The 22,177-nt window shown below is 42.9% G+C and overlaps 1 protein-coding gene and 1 pseudogene across 2 annotated transcripts in view; one reads left to right on the forward strand and one right to left on the reverse strand.

The window, feature by feature from the left end:
• Positions 1 to 22,177, forward strand: part of PDE6D (phosphodiesterase 6D) — a 44,727-nt gene that overhangs the window by 20,455 nt on the left and 2,095 nt on the right. The window contains exons 2-4 of one of the 2 annotated variants that reach the window (XM_032753880.2): positions 17,055 to 17,143; positions 18,070 to 18,195; positions 18,912 to 19,017. In XM_032753880.2, coding sequence (XP_032609771.1) covers positions 17,055 to 17,143; positions 18,070 to 18,195; positions 18,912 to 19,017 — 321 coding nt within the window. The remainder of the gene's footprint in view (positions 1 to 17,054; positions 17,144 to 18,069; positions 18,196 to 18,911; positions 19,018 to 22,177) is intronic. The other variant, XM_032753881.2, reaches the window with a different exon arrangement.
• LOC116809859 (U6 spliceosomal RNA) lies at positions 3,707 to 3,770 on the reverse strand (annotated as a pseudogene).

The following is a 22,177-nucleotide window of genomic DNA, read 5'->3' on the forward strand; positions in this document are numbered from 1 at the left end:
GCTAGATGCCAGATAAGGCTAGAAATATTGTTCACCTTTTCCCTGGCCTCATGCTGTCTGCAATTAAGTTAAACAAGACTGTTAGAAAGCTAGCCCTGAGAAATGCAAAATAGTTAAGACTTTGTCTGTCTGCATTGATAATGAACCATAGGTTAAGAATTATTGATTTATAGGCTGGGCCTGGTGGCTCACGCCTGTAATCCCAGCACTTTGGGAGGCCGAGGCGGGCAGATCACGAGGTCAGGAGATCGAGACCATGCTGGCTAACATGGTGAAACCCCGTCTCTACTAAAAATACAAAAAAATTAGCTGGGTGTGGTGGTGGGCGCCTGTAGTCCCAGCTACTCGGGAGGCTGAGGCAGGAGAATGGCATGAACCTGGGAGGCGGAGCTTGCAGTGAGCCGAGATTGCGCCACTGCAGTCCAACCTGGGCGACAGAGCGAGACTCCATCTCAAAAAAAAAAAAAAAAAAAAGAATTATTGATTTATAGCCATTGTTGGGCTAATACAATCAGTGGGATTTCCGTTTAGCCTTTGGAGATTTTATAGAAATGGTCTCAGAAGAGAGACCACAACCTTAGTCTTAGACTCATTTCTGTTGTCTCCATTCTAATGTATTCATGGACCAAGTTATCAGGCAACACTCTAGCACTTGAATATGGAAGAGATCATCCACTCAACTGGTATTAGATCTGTTACCTGGACATTGTTACGGCTTTATCACCTTTATATAGATTGATGTGGTTCAGTAATTTCTGGAAAGCTTGCCTGAGCTAGAAAATAGTGTCACTAGCCTTGCAGCATGTCCTTTTTGTAAATATGCCTTTTACCCACTAAGGTTATATAAAAAAGATTAAAAATCAAGGGCCCCAAAAGTATATGGGTTTTGACCTGTGGAATACACTAGCAGCATAATCTGATCTGGCATCTTGTATCCTGTAGCATTTGGAAATGCCTTTCTAATCTCTTGTGCTAGAGGAACTACTTGTCTTGTACCATGAGTTTAGGGATCATGACTTATTCATCGTATATCCCTCAGTCTCTACCTGGTACAAACTGGGTATGCAGGATAGTTGGGGGTGTCATATAAAGTTAAAAATCATGGATGTTAGAATCAGACAGTCAAAAACCAACTTGACCACTTACTGGCTTTGTGACCTTTCAGCAATGAAATGAAGCAAAAACTTACCATCCTCAAACCTGTACAGATTCCTCATCCATGTAAGAGCTATAATAATAATGCCTATTTCATAGGGTTATGTGGATTAATTTATACATGAATAATATTTAAATTATTAGCATACTATCTAGTACTCAGTACATCTTAGCTATCATCATTATACAGTAAATAGATACTGAATGTGAAGACTGTATACATTTCTGCCAAAGTTTCATATACCTAAGCGATGTGTAACACAGATCATGTGACAACAGAATTATTTCCGTATCTTGGTAAAGTCTTCCCCTTACTCTCTTCTATTGATTTAAACAGAAATTTACTTGGATGTGACCCATTTGATAAGGACCAGCTGATAAAGTATACCAGCTGATTCAAATAATTGCTCCAGCTAATTTACATGAAGGTTTTCCTATTTTATTGTTTTTAGAAATTATTTTGGAGGTATAAAAGTCTGGTAGTGACTTATGAATATCTTTACATTAAATGTTTACCTTATTGTTCTAAAAAATACTAAACGTTTCTCATTTCTATGGGAAGGCCTTCAGGAGAAAAACACTTTTTTCCCTGTTTTGAGGGCATTATCTCTAGCCTGCCTGGAAGTTTAGAAATTCTCAGAAGGATATTGCCAAGAAGCCGCAAAGGGATGCCATGTTTGAGCTTCTTGCCATTCTTACTGCTTACAAAGAGAAGCATTTGGGCAGTAGTTCACTGTTTGTTGTTAGTTCCTAAAGCACTGCCATGGGAGACTTATACTCCTGGGGTCTCTTCATGTCCCCAGGAGGGAGTTGATGGAAGATGGTTATTAATCTACACCAACTTCAGTTTATTAGCTTTTCTGCTTCCCAAACATGTTTTTGGCAGAGAAATAGATTCCACAGATCCCTTTATAGTGCTTCTCTATCCCTTTCCAACACTGTAGCCAAGGGTTTATTTTTTCATAACAATTTTTTAGACATTTGATCTTTTTCTCTCACTGCCTACTCCTCTTCTCCCCCATGCTTGCTTGCTTTCCTTTGTACACACAAATAATAAGCTCCAATGGCTGTTTTCCCCCTGAAAAATGTGTTATTCCAAACCTTTCCAATCTCTAAAATCTTATTTCCTAGAAATATCTTTTTCCCTTTTTTTCTCCTTAAAATTGCTTTATTTATTTATTTTGAGACAGGGTCTCACTCTGTCACCAGGCTGGAGTGCAATGGCATGAACACAGCTCACTGCAACCTTGACATCTGGGCTAAAGCAATCCTCCCACCTCGGTTTCCCAAGTAGCTGGGACTACAGGCATGCACCATCACGCCCGGCTAATTTTTTTTTTTTTTTAATAGAGATGAGGTCTCCCTATGTTACCCAGGCTGGTGTCGAACTCCTGGCCTCAAGCAGTCTTCCTGCCTCAGCCTCCCAAAGTGCTGGGACTACAAGCGTGAGCCACAATGCCTGTCCTAGAAACGTCTTTTAATTCCCAACCTCAACCCTTTGTTCATCCACTGGAGACCACCCCTCCCTGTCTGGTGGTATAGAGTATGGGCTTTAGTGGCTATAATTTTTTTCTTTTCACTCTTTATGAGAGTTTTCTTTCCTGGTATCCTAAAGCTACTCAAAGTACGGTCCCTGGGGCAGTAGCATTGGCATCATCTGGGAGCTAGTTAGAAATGCAAAATCTCAGATCCCACCCCAACCTACTGAACCAGAATCTGTATTTTAACAAGATCTCCAGATGACTGGTATGCATATGAAAATTTAAGAAATCCCTGTTGTAAATCACCTTTTGCTCAAGGGTCAGGGATTAGGAGACACTTTGTCATGTCGTGGTTCTCCACCCTGGCTTCAGTGGAATCACTTGGGGAACTGTGAAAAATACTGATGCCTGGGTTCCACCTCCAGAGATTCTAATTGGTCTGAAAGGTCAGGTCCAGGAATCAGGAGTTTTAGAAGTTCCCCAAGTGATTCTAATAGGCAGCCAAGGCTGAGAAGCACTGTTGTACATGATTCTTATAATTTGCCCTAGCTTCTTAGAATACAAGGTATATATAAGTTGATGTGGCCAGATGCAGTGGCTTATGCCTGTAATCCCAGCACTTTGGGAGGCCAAGGTAGGGGCATCACTTGAGCCCAGGAGTTTGAGACCAGCCTGGGCAACATAGTGAGACCTTGTCTCTAAAAAAAAAAAAAAAAAATTAGCTGGGGGTGCCTGTAATCCTAGCTACTCAGGAGGCCAAGCCAGGAGAATCCCTTGAGCCCAACAGTTTGAAGCTGCAGTAAGCCATGTGCACCACTGCACTATCTATCTACCTATCTGTCTGTCTATCTAAGATGCCGTTTTAGATAGACAGACAGACAGGTAGGTAGGTAGATACATAGGCAAGGCTAATGACTAAAAAAAACTTTTACAATGACATTTATTGGGGAGAAGTATATGTGCGTTAAAAATTAGAAATATATACATCAAAATATTAAACTCAGTAATCTCTGGGTTATAAGATTACAGTTATTTCTTTTTTGTCCTTTGTTTTCTTTTTTTTTTTTTTAAGGGGCCATGTTTATCTTCTCTGTATCATTCCAATTTTAGTGTATGTGCTGCTGAAGCAAGCACTGTCCTCTATTTTCCAAACTTTCTGTAACGGCCATTCCTTTGGTAAAGGAAATATATGTATAAATGTAATTTTAAATAACTGATCACATTATACATGTTTTATAAACTGCTTTTTAATTAAAAAATATTCTTCCTGTTCACATATCAATACATTATGAACATTTTCTCATACCATTAAACATTATTAGATAGGCTTTTGTATTGTTTAAAGTGAATCCTGACCCAGGATAACTGAATTTTTACCTTAATTTTATTTACATACTGATACGGGGTTTTTAAGAATTGACTGTTTAGCCGGGCGCAGTGGCTCACACCTGTAACCCCAGTACTTTGGGAGGCTGAGGCGGGCAGATACCTGAGGTCAGGAGTTTGAGACTAGCCTGGCCAACATGGTGAAACCCTGTCTCTACTAAAAATACAAAAATTAGCTGGGCATGGTGGCACGCTCCTATAATCCCACCCACTGGGGAGGCTGAGGCAGGAGAATTGCTTGAACCTGGGAGGCGGAGGTTGCAGTGAGCCGAGATCATGCCATTGCACTCTAGCCTGGGCAACAAGAGCAAAACTCCATCTAAAGAAAAAAAAATAAATTGTTTAATTCTTGAAATTTTTAGTGTTTGGAAATTGTCCTGGTCCACAGGAGGGGACATGTTTAAAAGGAGATGTCTGTTGGGAGGCTGAGGCGGGCAAGTTGCTTGAGCCCAGGAGTTCGAAACCAGCCTGGGCAACATGGCAAAACCCTGTCTCTACTAAATATATAAAAAATTAGCCAGGTGTGGTGGTGCACACCTGTAGCCCCACGTACTCAGTAGGCTGAGGTGGGAGGATCACCTGAGCCCAGGAAGTTGAGGCTGCAGTGAACTGTGATCATACCACTGCACTCCAGCCTGGGCAACGGGAGTGAGACCCTGTCTCAAAAAAGGAAAAGATATCTGGAAGTAAGGTTAGATTAGCCCTTCTCTAAGGCTTTTACAACAATAGTCAATTGAATACTATCTTTTTTTTTTTTGGAGCACTTAAACCTAACACACAGAGCTTGACTTCACTTTCTCAGAAGATGCTTCACCACAGGGAATTCTTAATGATGTTTGGATTGCAACCTGTGGCTGGAGTTATATTTCTAAAGTTTCTCTTTGAATCTGGTTTAGGGCCAGGTGTGGTGGCTCATGCCTATAATCTCAACACTTTGGGAGGCCAAGGTAGATGGATCACTTGAGGCCAGGAGATAGAGATCAGCCTAGAACAACAGAGAGAGACCCTGTCTCTCAAAAAAAAAAAAACCAGGTTTAGTAGTTTGCACCCGTAGTCCTAGCTACTCAAGAAGCTGAGGTGCGAAGAATCGCTGGCATCTAGGAGTTCAAGGCTGCAATGTGCTTCAGTTGTGCCATTGCACTCCAGCCTAGATGACAGAGTGAGACCCTGTCTTTAATAAATAAATAAACCATTGATTTGGTTGGAATTGTGCTTCAAGACAACCAATATCTCTTACAGTTTGAGTTTCCTCTGCATTAGTATGTACATTATGATATGAAAAGCTGGAAAATCCTTAGAGCAACATCTTGAAAACTTCAGTGGTATCCGATGGCCAAGCTATGTTGTAATCAAAGTCAAGTATGTCTTCTTTCCCAAACCTATGGGAATAAATACAACTCCAACAACTTCAACAAAAGAAACGATCTGCCCCCAAAACTGTTCTGTTCTTGCCCCAGTCTGCTTGCATTATAGGGGAAGATAATAATTTTGCTAATGGTCTCTTTACAATGAAAAGAAAAGAGACATGTTCTTTAATTAGGGAACTTTTATAAAGATGCACAGTAGCTTATTCTGCAGGAGAAAAGCTCTGTCATCACATTTTTACCTCTTTTAACCATTTCTCTACCAGAATCTGTATATAAAAGTTTCAGAAGTGCAGTTTTTATTTTCAGAGAAATAGGCTTTATATATATAATTTTTTTTTTTTTGAGATGGAGTTTTGCTCTTGTTGCCCAGGCTGGAGTGCAACAACATGGTGGGAGGCAAAAGGCTCTTACATGACAGTGGCAAGAGAAAATGAGGAAGAAGCAAAAGGGGAAACCCCTGATAATCCCATCAAATCTCGTGAGACACACTATCACAAGAAAGACCAGCCCCCATGATTCAATTACCTCCCCCTAAATCCCTCCCACAACACGTGGGAATTCTGGGAGATACAATTCAAGTTGAGATTTTGGTGGGGACATAGCCAAACCCTATCATTCTGCCCTTGGCCTCTCCAAATCTCATGTCCTCACACTTCAAAACCAATCATGCCTTTCCAACAATCCCCCAAAGTCTTAACTCATTTCAACATTAATCCAAATGTCCACAGTCCAAAGTCTCATCTGAGGCCTGGCATGGTAGCTCATGCCTGTAATCCCAGCACTTTGAGAGGCCGAGGCAGCTGGATCACCTGAGGTCAGGAGTTCAAGACCAGCCTGCCCAATATGGCAAAACCCCATCTCTATTAAAAAATACAAAAAACTAGCCAGGCGTGGTGGCAGGTGCCTGTAATCCCAGTTGCTTGAGATGCTGAGGCAGAAGAATCACTTGAACCCGGGAGGCAGAGATTGCAGTGAGCTGAGATCACACCACTGCACTCCAGCCTGGGCAACAGAGTGAGACTCCATCTCAAAAAAAATAAAACAGAGTGAGACTCCATCTCAAAAAAAAAAAAAAGTCTCATCTGAGACTTTGCCTTGCCTTGGCAAGTCCCATCCGCCTATGAGCCTGTAAAATCAAAAGCAAACTAGTTACTTCCTAGATACAGTGGGGGTACAGGTATTGAGTAAATACAGCCATTCCAAATGGGAGAAATTGGCCAAAACAAAGGGGTTACAGGGCCCATGCAAATCCGAAATCCAGCGGGGCAGTCACATTTTAAGGCTCTAAAATGAGCTCCTTTGACTCCAGGTCTCAAACAGGTCACAGTGATGCAAGAGGCAGGTTCCCATGGTCTTGGGCAGCTCCACCCCTATGGCTTTGCAGGGTACAGCCTCCCTCCTGCCTGCTTTCACCAGCTGGTGTTGAGTGTCTGCAGCTTTTCCAGATGCACGGTGCAAGTTGTCGGTGGATCTACCATTCTGGGGTCTGGAGGAGAGTGGACCTCTTCTCGCAGCTCCACTAGGCAGTGCCCCAGTAGGGACTCTGTGTGGGGGCTCTGACCCCACATTTCCCTTACTCACTGCCCTAGCTGAGGCGCTTTATGAGGGCCCTGCCTCTGTAGCAAACTTTTGTCTGGGCATCCAGGCGTTTCCATACATCTAAACTCCAGGCGGAGGTTCCCAAACCTCAATTCTTGACTTCTGTGCACCCGCACGCTCAACAGCACATGGAAGCTGCCAAGGCTTGGGGCTTCCACCCTCTGAAGCCACAGCCCAAGCTGTACATTGGCCCCCTTTAGCCACAGCTGGAGCAGCTGGGACACGGCACCAAGTAGCTGCACACAGCATGGGGAACCTGGGCCCAGCCCATGAAACTACTTTTTCCTCCTGGGCCTCTGGGTCCTTGATGGGAGGGGCTTCAGGGAAGTTATCTGATGTGGCCTTGAGACACATTCCCCGTGGTCTTGGGGATTAACATTAGGCTCCTTGCTGCTTATGCAAATTTCTGCAGCTGGCTTGAATTTCTCCCCAGAAAATTGGCTTTTCTTTTCTATCACATAGGCTGCAAATTTTCCAAACTTTTATGCTCTGCTTTCCTTATAAAACTGAATGCCTTTAACAGCACCCAAGTTATCTCTTAAATGCTTTGCTGCTTAGAAATTTCTTCCACCAGATACCCTAAACCTCTCTCAAGTTCAAAGTTCCAGAAATCTCTAGGGCACGGGCAAAATGCCACCAGTATCTTTGCTAAAACATAACAAGAGTCACCTTTACTCCAGTTCCCAACAAGTTCCTCATCTCCATCTGAATTTTATTGTCCATATTGCTATCAGCATTTTGGGCAAAGCCATTCAACAAGTCTCTAGGAAGTTCCAAACTTTCCCACATTTTCCTATCTTCTTCTGAGCCCTTCAAACTGTTCCAACCTCTGCCTGTTACCCAGTTTCAAAGTTGCTTCCACATTTTCAGGTATCTTTTCAGCAATGCCCCAATCTACTGGTACCAATTTACTGTATTAGTTTGTTTTCATGCTGCTGATAAAGACATACTTGAAACTGGGAACAAAAAAAAAAGCTTTAATTGGACTTACAGTTCCACATGGTTGGGGAGGCCTCAGAATCATGGCGGGAGGTGGAAGCCTCTTCTTACATAGTGGCAGCAAGAGAAAATAAGGAAGAAGCAATAGTGCATTCAGAACCCATTGTGGACTCAGTGTTCCCAAGAACCTCTCAGGGGAGGTGCCACTGACACCAGGACCTGAGGCTGTGAAGAATAAGGTCAGGAGTATTCAGGCTGCTTGGCACAGGTGAGAAGAGGTATTAGTGTATTGGAGAAAGAGGTAAGAGGCTTTTGTGCCTAGGGCATAGTGGTTGAGGGGCCTTGTAGACCATGGAAAGAACTCGATTTTTTTAAGTGCAGAGGAAAGCCGGGGATTGACATCTAACTTTCAGTTTTAAAAGACCCTTTCCTTCTATGAAGAGAATGGAGAAGGAGGCAAGAATAGAAGCAAGGAAAGCCAGTCAGAATGCTAGATGGGAGACAATAAAGAATTAATTGTCATTGATAATAATAATAGCTAACACATGGCTTACTAATGCCAAGGACTGTTCTAGCACATTTTATAAACCAGCTCATTTAAATGTGCTCTCCAGTTAGCACACTCTTTCATTCTTAAAAGTATCATAGGTCGGGTGCAGTGGCTCACGCCTGTAATCCCAGCACTCTGAGAGGACGAGGCAGGCACATCACCTGAGGTCAGGAGTTCAAGACCAGCCTGGCCAACATGGTGAAACCCTGTCTCTACTAAAAATACAAAAATTAGCCGGATGTGATGGCACATGCCTGTAATCCCAGCTACCCAGGAGGCTAAGACAAGAGAATCGCTTGAACCCGGGAGGCGGAGGTTGCAGTGAGCCGATATCCTACCACTGCACTCTGGCCTGGGAAACGAGCGAAATTCCATCTCAAAAGAAAAAAGTATCATCGTTTGGATGATAAATTACACGAAACTATGAACCAGCCAATTAACATTTTCAGAGGAGCTTAACACTTGAAATACTTAGTCTTCCTCCTGTGCTCATCAATTTCAAACTGTCTTATGAAACTCACTAACCCAGACAGCTGTACAATATTAAAGCAGGAAGAAAACTGTATGGGATCTCATCTCCAAATTTTCGGAGACTTCCTTTTTGTTGCCTTCTGTCCTGGCTCTGTGTCTTGGTTCTGAGTTGTATGTGGGCCTTTCTGTGTTTTTTTCTCAGTCTTTTTTTCCCCTTCACTCCGTCCCTGTGTCTCTCCTGTGTGTGTCCCCCCATGTTTCTTTTCTCTTTCTGCTTTTTGTCTTCCCATTCCCTCTCACTCTCTATTCTCTTACCCTGATTTCTCTTTCTTCCTCCTTCAACTGGCCAGTGAGGTACGGGCATGTAGTGTGGATCTGTTTATTATATAAAAAATGATGTTGACTATTTCCATTTAAAACTAATCAAGTCTCAGAACCAGTGTACTCATTCCAAAATACTCCTAGATGATTGTTACAAACTAGTTTTAACAGGGGTGTCCAATCTTTTGGCTTCCCTGGGCCACATTGGAAGAAGAATTATCTTGGAGCACACGTAAAATACACTAATGGGCCAGGCATCATGGCTCACACCTGTAATCCCAGCACTTTGGGAGACCGAGGCAGGTGGATTGCTTGAGGTCAGGAGTTTGAGACCAGCCTGGACAACATAGTGAAACCCCATCTCTACTAAAAATACAAAAAATTAGCCGGGCATGGGGATAGGTACCTGTAATCCCAGCTACTCAGGATGCTGAGGCAGGAGAATCGCTTGAACCTGGGATGTGGAGGTTGCAGTGAGCCGAGATATTGCACCACTGCACTCCAGCCTGGGCAACAGATTGAGACTCCGTCTCAAAAGTAAAATAAAGTAAAAATTAAAAACTAAAATACACTGACGATAGCTGATGAACTAAAAAATAAATAAAAAAGTTTTAAGAAAGTTTACAAATTTGTGTTGGGCCACATGCAGCCCAGAGGCCATGGGTTGGACAAGCTTTGTTCAAATCATTTTATTATCCAGTTTTCTACTTTCACATCTCTCAAGGAAATTTACCCAGTACCCCGTTCATCTAACTGATCTCTTCTGATCCCCAATCCTTCCCTTCCCATTCTACCACCCACCTCCTTCACTGCCTTCTATACCTCAAGTCTGCCCCCAGCTACTGCACCAGACTGCATCTAAATCACACCAGGTCACAACTATTCTGTAAGACACAAGAGGATTTGTGTAACCTGTGTTGAGCCAAGTGTCACCCATTCTTCCATAATATTTATGGAATATTTACTTCCTTTTTTAGCTTTCCTAACGCTTAATACTTTGCAAACTATTGGTTTCGTTCTGAAGCTTATTTTTAAGATATTCTTATTTCACATACGAAAGTGCTTCTTTATGTTTGCCTGGTTCCAAATTAGAGGGTACCAGGGCCCGATCTCTTCTAAGCAGGAGGCTTCCCATAGGAAAGGAATGTTCCTTTGTGCTCATCCTTCGCATAAATCACCAGGGAGCTTTTAAATGAACAAAGACCTGGCTGACCCAGAGGGTAGAACTTATAAATAGTACTCCAGCCACTCCTTTAAAGCCTGTCCACCTAATCCTCCTCTCAAGATTGGAAGCGACTTAACCTTTGAGTCTTAAAACTCGGGCTCTTTTTCTCTAAAAAATCTGGTTAGCAATAAGCTGTTAAAACAAATACGTTTTTAGCCAGATGATGACCAATCATCAAAACTTCCCTTTCATTTCTAGCATTTTTTGCCAAATGTTTCCTCTTTTTTTTGGCTCCTCAGAAGTCAACTTGAAGTTTCCTCTTTTGAGGACCAGCTTTTCCCATTGTTATTATTTTAAGACATCTACCTTAATAACTTTTATTTCTCCTTACTAATAGACCGTTATGGATTTCCATTTTATAAAGTTGTTCCCAAATTGCAGCATTTCTACCATAAACTAAGGGCTTCCTTTTCACCCCTAAAATTACAGAACTTAGAGGGGCCTTCAATGGCCTCAATCCCAACATCCTTGGATGGAGCTCTCTTTGTATTTCTCTAATGCTGTATTGAGGATAAAGTCTTACAAAACTTGTTAAGGATTAAAATGTGCAAGGATTATAAAATGAAGCACATGATATAGATACTGGTAGATAATTTTCCAGATTAGGGCACATGCAGGAAGTACATAGTTATTGAGCTGGCCAAACATACAAATATATTTTATAGAATATATTTTTATGTGATTCCGAAAAAGATAAGCAATTAGGGCCGGGCACGGTGGCTCACGCCTGTAATCCCAGCATTTTGGGAGGCTGAGGCAGGCAGATCACCTGAGGTTGGGAGTTCGAGACCAGCCTGACCAACATGGAGAAACCCTATCGCTACTAAAAATACAAAATTAGCCGGGCATGATGGCGCATGCCTGTAATCCCAACTACTCAGGAGGCTGAGGCGGGAGAATCACTTGAATCCGGGAGGCAGTGGTTGTGGTGAGCCGAGATCGTGCCATTGCACTCCAGTCTGGGCAACAAGAGCAAAACTCCGTCTCCAAAAAAAAAAAAAAAAGCAATTAAGTCCTTAACCTGATTATTTACAGAGAAAAGACATTCATGTTGTGGAAATCAACCATGTATTTTTAGCTACTTCTCTCCCTTGAAATAAGAGGAGCTTAAATTTACTATTCACTAAATACCAGATAGAAGACTAATTTAAAACGTCTTTCTTTTTTATCATTTAATATATAGATTGAAGAGTAAGTCCTGGCCCCAGGCTTTGCTTTTCTGACCTCTGCCGGTCACAGTAGTGCTTTTTCTGGAAGTTCAGTCTGCTCCAGCTGCAGCTTTGTGCAGGGACCCTTCGGGACTTTTCTAGTTTTGCTAGAATGCCCCACCTGCCTGTGAGCCTGGAACTGTAGAAGTCATTTTAGTTTTGTTTAGTCTTATTGTTTAATTTAAGAAAGTCTGATGTCCATGTTGCCGTAGTGGGTACATAGGACACTATCTGCTGTAAAAGAATGAAAAGCTTGTTCAGAGCAGGTCGAATGAGGACTATGTCTTCAGAAAACCTTGGGCTTAGCTGCCTGGGGCAGTTTAGATCTGAGCTCAGAGGGGATTGATAGAGCAGTGGTATCTGTTGTTTTCCTTCTGCAGTTGGGAAGCTTTCTCTTAGCATATAGAGACCCTGGGATGTGTGAGCATATTTATGGTAATTATAATTGTGAGACATGACCTAAGCAAGTATGTGAACGTGCTTTTGAATTTAGTTGTTTAAAAAAAAAAAAGTGGAGTTTGAAAATATGAACCAGAGGAAGGCAGGTCACACGGGTGGAGAGGAACGGCACTGTCTGGAGATGTATTGAGCATAGGAGGAGAGTTTGTTAGAAATTGCACACCCTGAGGGGAGAGTGACACAACCAATGTGACCTGAAAGCGACAGTACATTCATGCAGGGATGCCCACAAGCAGGTTGAGTGCACAGAAAGATAGACTCCTCATCACATTGCAGGCACTCTGCTGAATAACACTTTGTTATATTTTGAGACTTTTCTTGTATAGCAGCAAAACCTAGACAGAATCTCTCCAGAGGGTAAAATGTAGTGTTATTACACACATGACGATTCCAGTCAGCTGTGTTGTTTAGGGTTCTCCACTGCAAGCTATTCAAACAATGGGAAAGGGTATCTGAGGCTTTTGGAACTGCCTGGAAGTTGAAGGACAGGGTCTGTAGCAAAGACCACACAGTAGGAAAGGGCAGGTTGGCATGCCCCTGCTGCCCCCACCCTGAAGAACTTCCAACTCCCTCGCAAGTCCTATAGCTTCAGGACCCCAGAACTGGGCAGCAGGTGTCCAAGGCTAGGCCTTCTTGTGCTCACCCCTAATTATACCAGGGCTGGGAGAAAAGGATCTGGCCTTTCTAGCTGCTGTAGTGCAGAGCGGTCACTGCCTTTCACAAGGTAGAGAGGCTATGGAGTGCTTTGGGAAGAGAGTCTGATTACAAGATAGCAAAAAAAGAAAACCAAAAAAAAAAAGACACATGTAAACTATATATTATACATATATTTATCTGCAGCTCAGTCTCTTTGCAAATATTAACGATCTTTTGCAGACTTAGCCTCTGTGCTTGCATAATATTAATTTTCTTTTCATTTAATGGTTTGTCAATTGTTTTTTAAAACAAAACAAAAAAAAACTTAGCACTCTCTTCTTAAATTTAGTCTTTATTTTTATTAAGTTGTATGTGTTCATCATTTAAAGAATCACAGTCAGCCGGGCAAGGTGGCTCACACCTGTAATCCCAGCACTTTGGGAGGCCAAGGCGGGCAGATCACCTGAGGTCAGGAGTTTGAGACCAGCCTGAATAACATGGAGAAACCCTGTCTCTAGTTAAAAATACAAAAATCAGCCGGGCGTGGTGGTGCATGCCTGTAATCCCAGCTACTCAGGAGGCTGAGGCAGGAGAATTGCTTGAACCTGGGAGATGGAGATTGTGGTGAGCCAAGATCACGCCATTGCACTCCAGCCTGGGCAACAAGAGCAAAATTCCATCTCAAAAAAAAAAAAACCAAAAAACACAGTCTATCTAGTTTCTAATGAAGAGCACCGCTCCCTGTCCCCCTATTTTCTACTCCCCAGAGAAAACTATTTTCAATCCTTTTTAGCTTATTTATTTGGTATTCATCTTGGTATTTCTAAAAAGCAAATTGTGGCTATATCGTAATGTTTCCATTTTAGCATTATTTATCCACTTTCCACTATGGAAAATGACAGTTTTGTTGTTTCTCAACATTTCGTGCCTGACTATCCGGATATACTACTCTTGTTCCCCCATCCTCCCAGGTAATTATACTGGGTGTTAACCTGTGCTTTCATTGTTATGACCATATCAACACTACTTGCAATGAAACCATGAGTTATACTATGACTACTTTTTTCTTTCAGTACTACCTTTAATTTTTCTTAATGTCAATACTTGGATTTTTGTCATTTGCTTAGATTTTCTGTGCTTCTCATGAATTTGACCCCAAAATCTCCCTCTAATTGTATAAATCTCCTTTCCATATAAACATACTAGGTATTCTTTTTTTTTTTTTTTTTTTTGAGACGGAGTCTTTCTCTGTCCCCCAGGCTGGAGTGCAGTGGTGCGATCTCGGCTCACTGCAAGCTCCGCCTCCTGGGTTCACGCCATTCTCCTGCCTCAGCCTCCCGAGTAACTGGGACTACAGGCGCCCGCCACCACGCCTGGCTAATTTTTTGTATTTTTAGTAGAGACGGGGTTTCACCATGTTAGCCAGGATGGTCTCGATCTCCTGACCTCGTGATCCCCCCACCTCGGCCTCCCAAAGTGCTGGGATTACAGGCTTGAGCCACCGCGCCCGGCCAAAACACACTAGGTATTCTATGAATTTCATCTTTTTAAAAGAAAATCTCTTCCTGACCTTTGTGACCTGCTGTAGCCTGGACCCTGGACTGGTCACTCTCCAGACCTGTTAAAGAGCTATTGTCTTGGGATCTTCCTTCTCTGTCACTCAGGGGACTCCCTTCAGCTGTTTCTTGCTTGCTATATCCCATGTCATCCCCTTTCATGGTTTTCTCTGTCATTTTGATGAAGCCATATTTTCCTTAGTTTCCTAAGAAAGCAAATATTTTTTAGTTTGTTTCAGGAATTGTTTCCCTGAAAATTTTAAAGGCCCTGCTAAATTGTCTCCTATCCTCCAGGGTTCCTTTTGAATTTGATTTATTCTGATTTTTTTTTTTTCCTATTCTGATTTGACCTTTTGTATAATGACTTGTTTAACCTCTGGAAGCTTTTCGCTTTTCTTTATCTTTGATATTCTGTAAATCCACTAATGATGTGACTTGGGCATTTGCTACACCCTTTTTTTTTTTTTTTTGAGACAGAGTTTCGCTCTTGTTGAGGCTGGAGTGCAATGGCGCAATCTCCCGGGTTCAAGTGATTCTCCTGCCTCAGCCTCCTGAGTAGCTGGGATTACAAGCAGGCACCACCACGTCTGGCTAATTTTGTATTTTCAGTAGAGATGGGGTTTCTCCATGTTGGTCAGGCTGGTCTCGAACTCCCGACTTCAGGTGATCCACCCATCTCAGCCTCCCAAAGTGCTGGGATTGTAGGTGAGCCACTGCTCCTGGCCTAGACACTTTCAGTCTACGGAATGTTCTTGAATTAATTTATTGATGCCATCCTCCCCTCAGTTCTCTCTGTTCTACCTTTCTAGAACTTCTGTTAGTTAGACACTAGAACTCTCGGACTATTCTTGGACTATAAGTTTTTATACCTTTACTCTCCCCTTTTTTTTTTTTTTTTTTTTTTTTTTTTTTTTTTTTTTTGAGTGGCTCTCTTGAGCCCAGGCTGGAGTGCAGTCTCATGATCTCGGCTCACTGCAGCATTGATTTTGTGGGCTCAGGCAATCCTCTCACCTCAGCCTCCAGAGTAGCTGGGACCACAGGCATGTGCCACCATGACTGGTTAATTTTGTATTTTTGTAGAGATGAGGTTTCACCATGTTTCCCAGGCTAATCTCAAACTCCTGAGCTCAAGGAATCCACCCACCTCAGCCTCCCAAAGTGCTGGAATTACAGGCGTGAGCCACCACACTCAGCCTGCTCTTCTGTTTTCTATCCTTGCCTTTTTCGTTCTGAAAGCTTTCTTCAATTTTGTCTTTGCATTGAGTTGTTTGGTTCTGCTATCAAAATATATGTTTCTAGAGTTCTTTTTGTTCTCTGAATATCCTTTTTTAAATTGATATTATTGACTCATTTAATATATCAAACAATACAGAAACTAGAAAATATAAATACTTACGTTAGAAGGCATTTTCTGACAGAGAACATCAGTTAACCAGTTTCATAAGTTGTAACCTCAAACCAGAGAAATTCACCTAAAATATACAGAATTTTATTGTATTAATTTTTAGTGTCTGTAGAGGTTATGTCATATCTCTTTTTTTTTTTTTTTTTTTGAGACGGAGTCTCGCTCTGTCGCCCAGGCTGGAGTGCAGTGGCGCAATCTCGGCTCACTGCAAGCTCCGCCTCCCAGGTTCATGCCATTCTCCTGCCTCAGCCTCTCCAAGTAGCTGGGACTACAGGCGCCCGCCACCACGCCCGGCTAATTTTTTTGTATTTTTAGTAGAGACAGGGTTTCATCGTGGTCTCGATCTCCTGACCTTGTGATCCGCCCGCCTCGGCCTCCCAAAGTGCTGGGATTACAAGCGTGAGCCACCGCGCCCGGCATATCTCTCTTTTTTTAATACTCCATTTTAAAACTTACGTCTTTATCTGTAAGCCTCTTTATTCCTCTAAGTTACTTTTTTCTTTTAGTTTGTTTTGGTCTGTCTTTCATAATAAATGCTTTCTTAAATTTCTGTTGATACTTGGCTATCTTCTCATATTTAAAAACAGGGCACGCAGAGGCTGAGGCAGACAGATCACTTGAGGTCAGGAGTTCGAGACCAGCCTGGCCAACATGGTGAAACCCCATCTCTATTAAAAATACAAAAATAAGCTGGGCTTGGTGACGTGCTCCTGTAATTCCAGCTACTCGGGAGGCTGAGGCACAAGAATTGCTTGAACTGAGGAGGTGAAGGTTGTAGTGAGCCGAGGTTGTGCCACTGCATTCTAGCCTGTGTGACAGAGTGAGACTCTGTCTCAGAAAAAAAAAAAAAAACAGAGGGGGCACTACAAAGCGATTAGAGAGTTCTGTGCTTGTGGGTGAAGTTTATGGACTGTGGCCTTCACTGTAGAGTGATCTTCATGAGTTGTTTCCTTGGGGTACATCTGATATTTGTTTCTTTATGTATTTTATCTTGGTCAGATCCTGTTGGTAAATTCTAAATTTTGCACTATTCATTTTCTGTCCCTTTCTTGCAATCTCTAGGTGTGTGCAGTCTTAGGATTCTCATAGATAAAAGTAACTTCTCTAGGTTTCTGCTTCTTCCTTTAGATGTCTTTTTGACTCTCCTCACATTCTTATCTGCTTCCATGGCAATGAGTAGTTTGACAGACTTTTTAAAAAGTAAACAAGAGTTGGTGGGAGTAAACATGAGACACCTAGAGTACAAAGTGGGAGTCACTTTCAGTGCCTTATTTTTCCTTAGTCATATTTGCTCAGAAATTGGATGAACCTTCGGGATGCTGAGACAGGGAAGATACTCTGGCAAGGAACAGAAGACCTGTCTGTCCCTGGTGTGGAGCATGAAGGTACTTTCCAACCCTTTATCTACACAGGGCTGTGACCAATGCCAGACTAGCGCCTGAGCATAAGAGAGCTAAGTTAACACGTACCTAATAGGCAGGTGAGCCCCTGAAGACACAGCATGTTAATCCATGTGTTGTTGACAGTTTCAGTTAATTTCTTTTTTTTTTTTTTTTTTTGAGACACAGTCTTGCTCTATCACCCAGGCTGCAGTGCAGTGGTGTGATCTCGGCTCACTGCAACCTCTGCTTCCCAGGTTCCAGCGATTCTCATGTCTCAGCCTCCCGAGTAGCTGGGATTACAGGCGTGCGCCACCACGCCTGGCTAATTTTTGTATTTTGAGTAGAGACGGGGTTTCACCATGTTGGCCATCCTGGTCTCGAACTCCGGACCTCAAGTGATCTGCCCGCCTCAGCCTCCCAAAGTGCTGGGATTATAGGTGTGAGCCACCATGCCCAGCCAGTTACTTTCTTAACGTTTCTTTCCCTCACTTCCCAAAACCCATTTTGTGCTGATATTTTACCATTTGAACATACCCAAAGATAGAAACTAAGATCTCAACTTTTTTCTCCAAAAGAAAATTTGCATTTTTATCTCCCTGAAGTAAAGAAGAAGTAGGGGGTTAAAATCACCAGAACAGGGTAGAGAGAAGGTACCCATGCAGCCCCCTTCCTGATGAGAGTAGCTAGATGAGGTCCTTAGATGCACAAAACCTGGTGTTCCTTGAAGATCTAATATCTTTCAGATACAGGTGACCAATTAGAGACCTCTGCTTTCAGCCACACAAAGTGTAGTGCACTTACCAAGGCATTATCCAAAATGTAATAAAGTGTTCTCTAAATCAGCTGTAAGAAGCTCCCGGAAATTTGAAGCATCATAGTCATGTGGTTTTCATTTAGAATGGCTTCAACATTTGTTTTTCTCTTACCAGCCCGTGTTCCCAAGAAAATCCTCAAGTGCAAGGCAGTGTCTCGAGAACTTAATTTTTCTTCGACAGAACAAATGGAAAAATTCCGCCTGGAACAAAAGGTTTACTTCAAAGGGCAATGCCTAGAAGGTATTCTGCTGCCTACATGCCTGAAATCAGGGCTTAGGGCGACCAGGACAAAAGGCAACAATACCCGGTGAATTAAAGCAGTGCTTTGATAACATTCCTTTTACAACTCAGTTTGTGGTAGGATTCCTACACTCTGCAAGACTGTGAATCCCCAGTGAAAACAAACCAAAACAAAGCTAGCCACTACAAGGGGCTTTGAGGTCTCTGACACTGGGAGCATGGATCGTGGTGCCTGGTTTAGGCACTGATGTTGTATTGTGATCATGGAGGAAGCTGCTATGAGCAGGGCCTAGTACAGTGCTCTACATACAGTATCATACAGATTTGACTGGCAAGGCCACTCTGCATTGAATTCTCACCATGCAATGTAAAGGGCACATAAGCCCCTTCAAGCTAATTCCAAGTGAATTTAGCTATGTATCTATGTATAGTTCACATCTAGCCTACCTCTAAGAAAATGCTACTTATATTGTGTTCTGCTCGCTGGTCCTAGTCCTTTAGACCTCAAAGCATGAGAAGCAAGCCGTTGGTGTGGTTCAGAGGACAATCTGAGCAGGCTTCCCTGTCTTTTTTATGCCTCTGGTCTGAGAGGTTGCTGATAGCTTCCTTTGGTGGTTCTCAGGGTAGGAAGAGGCTCACTCTAGAGAGGGAGACAAAGAACCCTTAAACTTTATACGGGGGCACCTGCTCACCCCGGCTTTTCCTTCTTCCTTCAGAATGGTTCTTCGAGTTTGGCTTTGTGATCCCTAACTCCACAAATACCTGGCAGTCCTTGATAGAGGCAGCACCCGAGTCCCAGATGATGCCAGCAAGCGTCTTAACGTGAGTGAGCAGGTCTCAGGAAATTATGAAGTGTGTCTAGAAACAGATATTCCAGGCAGGTGGGACTCCTGGTGCCATTCAGTGGGCAGAGAGCTCGGTTGAGAAATACAGTAAAAGAGTATCCAAGGGTATCTAGGTTTCCAGGTTCCTGACCTTTTTCATATGAAAAAGACAGTATGATAGAGTAGAAAGAATTTAAAAATAAAAATAGATTAAACCAGATTTAAATTCCTGTTTCACCCTGACTACCTGTGTCATCTTGGGCACTAATATACTTTATCTCTCTGAGCCTTAGTCTTTCATCTCTAAACACAGAAATTAATTCTCTCTTACAGAGGTGTAATGAAGATAAAATGTGATGACATGGAAGGAGACTGGCATTTAATATATATACCGAATCTATGTTAATTTGCTCCCATTCCTGACTACCATACTTCCGGTATCTCTGTATTTTGTTTAGATCACCTTTAACAGAATCTGGCAAAGTCCTATTAATAATTCTGTTTTCGAGGATACTACTTGGTTACAGTTTTTTGGAGAATGGCTTACCATATTAATAGCTTTGGTTCCTATTCAAAGAACAATTTGTTTGTGCTTTTTCCAAAAACACCATCAATAACTTCCTACGTCCCATTGTCTGTGGGAAAGATGTTAGTCTCTCAAATGTTATAGTAATAGTACCTTCTAAAGAGTTAGTCCCAAATTAGCTGGGCATGATGGCACACACCTGTAATCCCAGCTGCTCAAGAAGCTGAGATAGGAGAATTGCTTGAACCCGGGAGGTGGAGGTTACAGTGAGCCAAGATCATGTCACTGCATTCCAGCCTGGGTAGCAGACCAAGACTCTATTTCAAAAAAGAGTTAGTCCCACAGATAATTGTGTAATATTGGATCATCTCTTTCAACAGTTCCTTTATGAAAACCATATTGAATTTGTTAAAAATTGAGGTTATTTACTTTTAGGTTTTTTGTTTGTTTTGGTTTCGGGTTTTGTTTATTTTATTTTTTAAAAAAACAGGGTCTTGCCATGTTGCCCAGGCTGGACTCCAACTCCTGGGCTCAAGTGATCTTCATGCCTCAGCCTCCTAAGTAGGTGAGACTACAGGCATGTGCCACCATGCCTGTCTCTACTTTTTTTTTTTTTTTTTTTTTTTGAGACAGAGTCTTGCCCTGTAGCCCAGGCTGGAGTGCAGTGGCACGATCTCAGCTCACTGCAAGCTCCGCCTCCCAGGTTCAAGCAATTCTCCTGTCTCAGCCTCCCAAGTAGCTGGGATTACAGGCATACACCACCACACCGGTTAATTTTTTTGTGTGTATTTTTAGTAGAGACAGGGTTTCGCCATATTGGTCAGGCTGGTCTCGAACTCCTAACCTCAGGTGATCCACCTGCCTCGACCTCCCAAAGTGCTGGGATTACAGGCGTGAGCCACCGTGCCCAGCCCCTTTTTTAAAGTTTTTAATAGTTTTTTTTAACAGCCAGGTGTGGTGACATTTTCCTATAATCCTAGCTACTTGGGAAGCTGAGGTAGGAGGATTGCTTGAGTCCAAGAGTTTGAGACTAGCTTGGGCAACATAGCAAGACCCCATCTAAATTTTGGAAGAGGCTGGGCGCAGTGGCTCACACCTGTAATCCCAGCACTTTGGGAAGCCAAGTCGGGTGGATCAAGAGGTCAGGAAATCGAGACCATCCTGGCTAACACAGTGAAACCCCATCTCTACTAAAAATACAAAAAATTAGCTGGGCATGGTGGCACACGCTTGTAGTCCCAGCTACTAGGGAGGCTGAGGCAGGAGAATCACTTGAATCTGGGTGCCGGAGGTTGCAGTGAGCCGAGATCGCACCTCTGCACTCCAGCCTAGGCGACAGGGCGAGACTCCACCTCAAAAAAAAAAAAAAAAAAAATTGTAATCGAATTTTTTAAAGTTTTAATAGTTTTAAAAGTAGATTTTTTTGTTGTTTTTTTTTGAGATGGAGTCTTGCTCTGTCACCCAGGCTGGAGTGCAGTGGCAAGATCTCGGCTCACTGCAAGCTCCACCTCCCAGGTTCCCATCTTTCTCCTGCCTCAGCCTCCCGAGTAGCTGGGACTACAGGTGCCCGCCACCACGCCTGGCTAATTTTTTGCATTTTTAGTAGAGACGGGGTTTCACCGTGTTAGCCAGGATGGTCTCAATCTCCTGACCTCATGATCTGCCCGCCTCGGCCTCCCAAAGTGCTGAGATTACAGGCATGAGCCACTGCACCTGGCCTAAAAGTAGATTTTTAATTACAGTGGTAGCTATTTTTATATCCTATCAGCCAGTCAGATTCTGAGTACCTTATTTACCTGTTTTTTGGGGGGGGTTTTTTTTTTTTTTTGAGATGGAGTCTCACTCTGTCACCCAGGCTGGAGTGCAGTAGCATGATCCCAGCTCACTGCAACCTCCGCCTCCCAGGTTCACACCATTCTCCTGCCTCAGCCTCCTAAGTAGCTGAGACTACAGGCGCCCGCCACCATACCTGGCTATTTTTTTTTTTATATCTTTAGTAGAGACGGGGTTTCACCGTGTTAGCCAGGATGGTCTCTATCTCCTGACCTTGTGATCTGCCCGCCTCAGCCTCCCAAAGTGCTGGGATTACAGGCGTGAGCCACCATGCCCGGCCTATTTACCTGTTTTATAATTAATTACCAGCAGAAATGTATCTGCTGGTTATTAATTACCCTGGGAACTTTGGGAGGCCGAGGCGAGCGGATCACGAGGTCAGGAAATCGAGACCATCCTGGCTAACATGGTGAAACCCCGTCTCTACTAAAAATACAAAAAATTAGCCGGGCGAGGTGGCGGGCGCCTGTAGTCCCAGCTACTCGGGAGGCTGAGGCAGGAGAATGGTGTGAACCCCGGGGGGGTGGAGCCTGCAGTGAGCCGAGATCCTGCCACTGAACTCCAGCCTGGGCAACAGCAAGACTCCGTCTCAAAAAAAAATTACCCTGGGAAAGTACAGAGTAGTTTAGGAAAGCAGGGTTTTTTTTTTTAGATTTTATTAAACTTCATTTGACTTCTTCACGAGGCCTTTTTGTTGCTGTTTTTTTTTTTTTTGAGACGATCTCGCTCTGTCTCAAACCTATCATAAGATGAAAATCATAAGTCAAAAATGCATTTAATATCCCCATAAATCCACTAT

This window comes from Hylobates moloch, unplaced genomic scaffold (genome assembly GCF_009828535.3).
Source record: "Hylobates moloch isolate HMO894 unplaced genomic scaffold, HMol_V3 SCAFFOLD_1, whole genome shotgun sequence".
NCBI classification, from domain to species: domain Eukaryota; kingdom Metazoa; phylum Chordata; class Mammalia; order Primates; family Hylobatidae; genus Hylobates; species Hylobates moloch.